The 8,030-nt window shown below is 47.8% G+C and overlaps 1 protein-coding gene across 1 annotated transcript; it reads left to right on the top strand.

The window, feature by feature from the left end:
- The first annotated feature begins 2,523 nt into the window (after positions 1–2,523).
- Positions 2,524–6,892, top strand: NPW (neuropeptide W). Its single transcript, XM_083414056.1, has 2 exons — positions 2,524–3,329; positions 6,384–6,892. The coding sequence occupies exons 1-2, from the start codon at positions 2,773–2,775 to the stop codon at positions 6,397–6,399; spliced, it is 573 nt and encodes a 190-aa protein (XP_083270182.1). The 5' UTR covers positions 2,524–2,772; the 3' UTR covers positions 6,400–6,892.
- Positions 6,893–8,030: the final 1,138 nt, after the last annotated feature.

Raw genomic sequence — 8,030 nt, 5'->3', positions numbered from 1 at the left:
ATGGGAAAGTGATGGGCACTCTTGTCACACGGCATGCGCCAGACCCCAGTCATCTGCCCTTGTTTAATCACACATGAATTAATATCACAACAGCAAATCTCTTCCACACGCCTGGCAAGGTTCGGCTAATGAGGCTGCTCGATCGTCAGGCATCAAACCCAACAGGCTGTGAGATGTTCCTCCTGCCTGTCTATGTTTGCAAAAGCTGTTGTCTGTGCTGGAGAAAAATGCAGTTTAATTTTCGGGATTATTATTATTCTGTGGATGATGAACAGCCTATGGCTGTTTTCCAGCCTTTAGGGGCTGGAACTGGGGGTGGGGGGTGGGGGGAAGCAACTCAGAATTAGATTTGAGCTGAGGAAAGACAAAGGAGGCTTCATGTTTGAACTCCTTGGTGGCTGCCACTCATTTCCTTAGAAGCAGGATCCTTAGATCCTTAGAGTAACCTTGTCTCCATCAACACAGATGTCACTAAGGTGGAAATAATAGCACAGGGAAACAGTGCGTAGTTAAACTACGGAACTCGCTGCCACAGGAAAGAGTGATGGACACCAACTTGATGGCTTTAAAAGAGGATCGGACAAATTCATGGAGGAAGGAGGAAGCTATCAGTGCCTACCAGTCATGATGGCTATGCTTTGCCTCCATGGTTGGCAATGGGGCATCTGTTTGGCCACTGTGAGAACAGGATGCTAGACTAGATGGGCCATTGGCCTGATCCAGCTTTCTTATGACCCGAATGGCTGAGAGGGTCAGAGCATCCTCACTACATAGATAGGCTAACATTTAGGGGGTTTTGATTCTGAGAAAAGGACAATTACAGAGCATTTATTAATTGGGTGGAACAGCAGGTGGGGCTGAATGTGGCCCTTATAGCCTCCCCATCTGGCCCTTTGAACTCTCCCAGGCTACACCCCTCATCATCGTCCCCCAGTGCTTTTTCCTGGCTGGAAACTGTCCTTGAATGGTGTGATAATGCCCCTCACTTGCTTTGTTTATCAGGCAAAGATTTGGACTAGATGACCCTCGTGGTCCTTTCCAACTCTACTGTTCTATGATTCTGATACTGAGGAGCAAAGGGAAATGTGGGAGCTGGGAGAGGAAAATCTCTGTGGCCTCTGCTAGCATCATTTCTCAGCAGAAAGATGAGAGGGGCAGTGCGGGTGGAGGGAGGAGTTTACACAGCTCCATGGAACAAACTCCGAAGCTCGTTTTAGATCTCACTCAGGGCTCATTTTGCTTTGAATCACTGCAATTTATCCCCGTTTCCCCAATTCCTCTGGGACAAGAGCAAAGGCAGGCTTGTGCTGAGCACCCTCTCCCACACATGTACACTCACACACACACCCCACATACCCCACACAAACCGGGCCAAGATCTTGGGCATGGATGGTCTTCTTAACAGATGTTCACTTATCTTATTTCTTCCCTTGTTACCCTTAATGAAGCTGGTGAGCCCACAAGTGCCTTCACCCTCCTCCCCACTGTGGGAGACTTATCAACATGGGGCAGGGCGTGTGTTTGTGAGAGAGACAGAGTGTGGTGATATCACCCCTTTAGGATCAGTTTATGGGAATGGGTTAGCACCTCAGAAATAATGAGCTTCCATACAGCTGTCTCCCGTTAAGGCTTCCAGGCCGGTGTCACAAGGTAACTGGGTGGAAGAGGTGAACGCCCATGGTCTAAATTCCCATAAAACCTGGATTGGCGGGAGTTCTCAGCAGCCAGCTAAGACAAGGTCAGTGTCTATTTGGGCTTTTGACAGCATCTTCTTCTGTTGCTCAGCCTACTGAGATTTAAGTGTAAGTGTTGATGTTCATTAGCTGGATAAGTTAGCGTTTGTTTTAATCTGTGTAATTATTTGGAGTTTTTCCTCCCTTGTAGAGTTTTGTTTTAGTAAAGTCTGTGTATGATTTTATGAAATTTGATCTGGTCAGACTTCCTGAACCCTTTCATTCTGACCACGCTTTTCGGAGCAAGGGTCATCCACCACACAGAGAGGGAGATGATGTGCCCAGGACCAATTCCTGTTTCTGCTGCAAAGTTGCAACAACCTCCCATCCCGTGAACCTCCTGCTCTTTGCAGAGAGCGAAGCCGCATTTAAATTTCTCCCCATTTTGTTATTCCCCTGATAAATCCCCTCCTTCCCTCCCCACAGCTCTATAAGCTCCACTGGGAGTTTCTGAGATCATATCCAGCTATCTAAGCATGCTACAAATATTCCATTGTGTGTGTGCGCACGCAGGAACAGCCCCAATCCTAAAAAGTACATTTCCTTGGGAAGGGGGCCCCAGACGTCCCTTGCTGCTGAGAGCTCCAAGTCATGATGTTTAGTAGCTCGGGCTGACGACAGGCAGAAATCCAACAGATCCATCATCCTTTCCTGGCACAGCTGCAGTGACGGAGACTCTTGTGTCAGTTGAATGTCTGCCTATGGAGTTGTGGCAGAGAGGGTGGTACCTCCCCTGGGGGTGGAGAGGGTGGGATGAGGATGCAGACTCCAGCTTGATGATGGATGTCAGCTGGGGAAAGGGTGGAGCCAGAGGGAGGGGGTTTTCCCTCCACCACCCCCTGCCTGCAGTTATATACAAGTTGTAGAAGCAGCAGCAGCAGCAGCAGCAGCAGCAGCACAGAGAGAGAGAGAGAGAGAGAGAGATACCTCCTCCACCTTTGACTCACAAAGGACTAGCATCTTCTCTTCGAAGCAAATAAGGCAGCTGCCACCCTGCTCCTGAGCCCACCTGAACCGGGGCTGAACTTCACCTGTGCTCATGGTTTTATGGCAAGTCTCCCGCAGGCCCCTATGGAAAGCCCTGGGCTTCCTAGGCTTGATCCTGCTGGTGGCCCCAGCAGGCGCCTGGTACAAGCATGTGGCCAGCCCCAGGTACCACACCGTGGGGCGAGCTTCAGGGCTTCTGATGGGAGTCAGGCGCTCCCCTTACCTGTGGCGCCGGCAGGCAGCAGAGGGCTCCCGGGATAGCCTGGAGGCTGCCCCCACCCTGCCCGTCAGCAGGGCCACTCAGTGGCTGACACTCCAGCAGGCAGAGGAGGAGGAGGGACCCTGGACCACTCTGGATCTGCAGCCTCACCTGTCCTCCCAGGTGGGTGCCTGGAAAGATGCTGCTTCTGCTGCCGCAGGGGCCATCAAGAGAACGCTCTGGCCTGAGGCCTCACAGAAGAACCACGCCAGGCACCAAGGGAGGATCTGGGCAGCCCTGTGCCCAACAAGATGCCAGGAGGCTCTCTGGCAAAGCTCTGCCATGCACCCGAAGCTCCTGGAAAGGCTGATGTGGAAGACAGGACAGCCCAGCACATCGAAGGAGGCCAGGTAATTGGGCACAGTAAGTCCAGAGTCTTAAGCCTTAGAGGGCATCTAGGACATAGCTGTCAACTTTCCCCTTTTTTTTAAGGGACATTACCTTATTCTGAATAGGATTCCTCGCAAGAAAAGGGAAAAGTTGACAACTATGATCTAGGATGCAGCACTTGTAAGACAGATGAGCTTTCCCTTGGCCCACTTCTAGGGGGTTTCCTGACAAAGTTTTAATATTTATGGACAAGGGTCATGCCTCAGTGGTGGAGCATCTGCTTGGCACGCAGAAGGGCCCCTTCCCTTTAGTAACAAACCCCTTTCCCAAGGTTGAGGTTGCTATCCAAGGAACGTTCCCACTGAGAGAAATCTGATTATATGGGACAGGGCATTGGAAAGTAGAAGGCTGTCTTAAACCAACTGATTCATCTAGGTCAGTGTGTGGAGGGAGCTCTCCAGGCAAGAGCCTCACCTAGCCCTGCCTGGAGATGCTGCAGACCCAACCTGGGACCTTCTGCATGCAATGCAGGTGCTCTACCACTGAGCTGCAGTTCTTTCCATTAAGGCAAAGGAAGCTACCTTAAACTGAGTCAGACTGTTGGTCCATCTAGCTCATTATTGTCTACACTGACTGGCAGCAGCTCTCCAGGGTTTCAGGCAGGAGTCTTTCCCATTCTTACCTGATGATGCTGGGGATTGAACCTAGGACCTTCTGCATGAGAAGCAGGTGCTCAGGCACTGAGCTGTGGCCTTTCCCCTTTGAGTTTTCACATTAGACCCTCCTGACAGTGCAGCATGTTTCACAAATTCAAGCAGGTGGCTACCTGGAGCAGAGCTTTTAGTGGGCTGGCTCCCTCTGGAATACTCTGTTAGACAATTGCTCAACTGCTTGGTGTTTCTGATACCTGCTCAAAACCCTTCTGTACACCCAGGCAATTTCAGGATGTTGATATTGGCTGTGGCAGGAACAGGCAACCTTTGGCTTCTGGACTCCAGCCCTCATCATCTCATAGACCATTGGCCATGCTGGCATCTGGGGCTGCTGGGAGTTGGAGTTCAATGACACCTGGAGGGTCACAGTGTCCCCATCCTTAGGTTGTGGGCACCTACTGATCTGCCAGGTTTTTTACCACTGTCCTTTTCTTTGAATGCCTTATTTTAATTTTTATGCATGCTGCTCCAAGAGCTTTCTGAATAGGGAGAGGTTTGTAAACACAAATGAGCAACAATAGCGATGGGACAAAATTACACTGCTAGGAAAACAACACAGACCCTCCTTTCAGCTTCTTAGAACCACAGAATCATGTCTTGTAAGGGACTCAAAGGGTCATCTAGTCCAACCCCCTGCAATTCAGGAATTGCAGCTAAAGTATTTGATGGTCACCCAACCTCTGTTTAAAAACCTCGAAGGAAGAAGAGTCCACCACCTTCCAAGGGAGTCTGTTCCATTTTCGAACAGCTCTTACTGTCAGAAAGTTCTCCCTGTCATTTGAAGTCATTGGTTCAGGTCCTAGCTTCTGAAGTAGGAGAAAATGGCAAGGGCGCAATCCAGGGATTGCCCAAGTCATGATTTGAGCCAATTGTGTTTTGGAACAAGAGGTATCAGCAACCAGGGGACTAGCTTCCCTTCCTGGCAGCAAGTCAAGAGAAAAGGGCAGGGCTGCGTATGCTGCCTCGAAGATGAGAAACCAGGCTGGAGTTTATGTGAGGTCTTTGTGGAAGACAGATCCCAAGGAAAAACCTCTTCACTCCCCCAGTTCACTTAGGCCAGTAGTGAGCAAGAAGGCATTTCCCACAAAACGGAAATGACCACGGGAGCCCTTCTTCTGGCTCCACAATGCTGAAGGGGAGAACATTTGTTTTGATCACAGAAGTGTTTGCTGCCCTAGGCTCCTTTGGGCGGGAGGATGGATATAAATTTAATTGAGCAAAATGAATGAATGAATAAGTTGGCTGTGCCTGTCGTTAGCTCTGGCTCGAGCCGATCTTGGGCTCCACAAATCCCAAAGGAGCACTAGCCACCAGTGATGAAAAAGTTTAAGGCTGCTAGCCTAAATACGTAAGGATTAATCTCCAGACTCTCTACCATCTTGGTTGCCCTCCTCTGCACATGCCCCAGCTTATCAATATCGTGCAGCAAGAGAACTGTTAGATAAAGAATGTGTTTTTTTCAGATCAAGGAGTATGCAAGCTTTGGAGTTCCACTGAACTCTACAGCAGGCAGAGTAGATCCTTTATACCTATCTATACAGTACCAATTATGCAGCATGCTAGGTGAAGAGAAGCTGCCCTTCCTTCCTTCCTTCCTTCCTTCCTTCCTTCCTTCCTTCCTTCCTCTTTCATCCCCCCCGCCCTGCCACACTGCTTCACTTCTGCAAGGACATCGCTGGATTTCTTCATTACTTGCTAATGCAACTCTGGGCGAGTTACAAAGGGAGGTGTCAATGGGCCCCAGTGTCAAGTATTATCTTTGAGATTTGCTCTGTTGCATTTTACCTGCCTGCCTGACAGCCAACACTTGATGATGCACTCATCAATTGATGGGAAGATATGTGTGAACCTGCCCATAAACGCCATCTAATGTGCTGCTGCTGTGTACAGGAAGTGTACTGCAGACTTCGCTAACCTGGTGCCCTTCAGATGTTCAGGACTACGACTCCAATCGGCCCCAGTCCACACAGCTGAACGATGCTAGGACAGGTGGGAATCCAAAATATTTGGAGGGCACCAGGTTAGTGAAGGCTGGCCCATGGCACGAGGGTGGAAGTAACTGACCTAAGAGCCTCAGGGTTCCAGCCAGGAAGGTATTGAGTTCTCTGTCTCTTGGACATCATTGCAATGCACCCTTTCTCCCCCCCCCCCACAGCATAATGAAGCCAGGAGATGAGGTAAGTTACGAAGGAGAAAGGGAGCACAGGACAGCAGTCCCAAGGATCTGATAAAGTTTAATTCGGGGGGGGGTTTAGAAAATTGTCCATTTTGTTGATGTGGAAAACTGAGGCCAAATTAGAAAACGTGAATTGCTTGAGTGTATGTGGCACAGAACTAAGACTCTCTTTTCTCTCAATTTAGCAACCCTGAGATCTAATCTCTGATGAGATGAGGTACCCTGCTGAAGGAGTTGTCTGAAGCAGGCTGGTGGATGAGCATAGAAACTGAATTCCAGTACCTGAGAACGAAAGAATTTTGGAGCATCCTTTTGGAACCATGCATAGTCACACATCCCCAACCAAGGGAAGAAGCTGTGAAACCCCTAGTGTCATATAATTGTGTGGATTCTCCATCAGCAGCTATAGGATGCCTGCACTTTCCTGGTTCCTGGGATCGGGGCCAGAAGCTTTTTGATTGCCTTTTTCCAACAAGTAGGGGCATGGGTAGGAAGAGCCCTGTTGTTGTTGTTATTATTATTATTATTTTAACCAACTTCATGCTCACATTTTTTGGGGGTGGGGAAACAAAAGTGATATATTGTGTTGTTTATAACGGCTTCTCTGCAATATGGTAATATGTATTCATGTTCTCTCTCCCCACACACCCAAGGATGCTGTACTAATTAAAAACAAGATTTAATGAAATGAAAACCCTGTGCTTTCTTGTGTTATAAGGATTAGACAAATTCTCGAGGACAGCAAGATGATTTCTCAATTTAGTAGGGAACTCAAGGGAGTGATTTCAACAGCATTGGAAGCCAAATGGGAACACTGAGGAAGAAGGGGGGGGGGGATCCACAGGCCAAGGGGAACTCTGTAGTTAACAGAGGTGAAACAAATATTTGCATGTGTTCTAAAAGAAACAAACAAACAAATATGGAGCCTCCCCCCCAAAAAAACACCAGTCAAAAAGGACTGAGTAGCCATAGAATTTGGGATGTTAGCTGGGCAAAGAAAAATTGGTGTATGTGTGGGAGGAAATGCAACGGAGTATTCTGGAGAAGGGCATGGTGGATGGCTGGTGTAACACTGAACAGGGTGTGGAATTTTAACAGCATAAAGTCTTGCGGCATGTTAAAGACCAATGGATTATTTTAGGGCATGAGGGGTTTTTTGGGACTAGTTTGCTTCATCAGCTACATTGAGGGCTATTCTCATTAGGAAGGTATGCCTGTATACATGAGAGTAAAGTCAGGAGGGAATAATAGAATCATCTAATTGTAGAGTTGTAAGGGGCCCAGAGGGTCATCCACTCCAACCCCCTGAAATCCAGAAAAAAATGTGTTACCCATCTATGGTCAATGGATCCAGCTACTGCTTAAAAAAATTTTTTTAATCGATCTGCTAACGAACAAACAGACACGTACAAACATGACTAAAAGAAAGAAAACAAAGAATAAAGAATTTAAACCATAAACATTGCAGCCTGGAAGAACAAAAGTATGAAGATATGGCACACCTCCATAGGGATAATAAGGTATTAACTCAGACAAAGATTCTCGTAACAAGTAGTAAAGATTTATAAAAATAAGAGCAGTGCTTTTTTCTGGGGAGACACAGGGGTATGCATATCCCTAAACATTATGTGAATCTAAGTCTGGCCTCATTGAGGGGCAGTATTTCAATATGAGTAGGGAAATGAGACTACTCCTAAAAATTTTTTTTAGGGGGGAAAGCACTGAATAAGAGTATTTTCCAGCTGTGAGTTCCATCATTACTATATTTTGTACTAACTGAAGTGTCCAGACAGTCTTCAAGGGCAGCCCCAAGCAGCACACATTGCAGTAAA

The sequence above is a fragment of the Podarcis tiliguerta genome, assembly GCF_965153285.1.
Source record: "Podarcis tiliguerta genome assembly, chromosome: 14".
In the NCBI taxonomy this organism is placed as follows: domain Eukaryota; kingdom Metazoa; phylum Chordata; class Lepidosauria; order Squamata; family Lacertidae; genus Podarcis; species Podarcis tiliguerta.
This window is presented reverse-complemented; position numbering and strand designations above follow the sequence as displayed.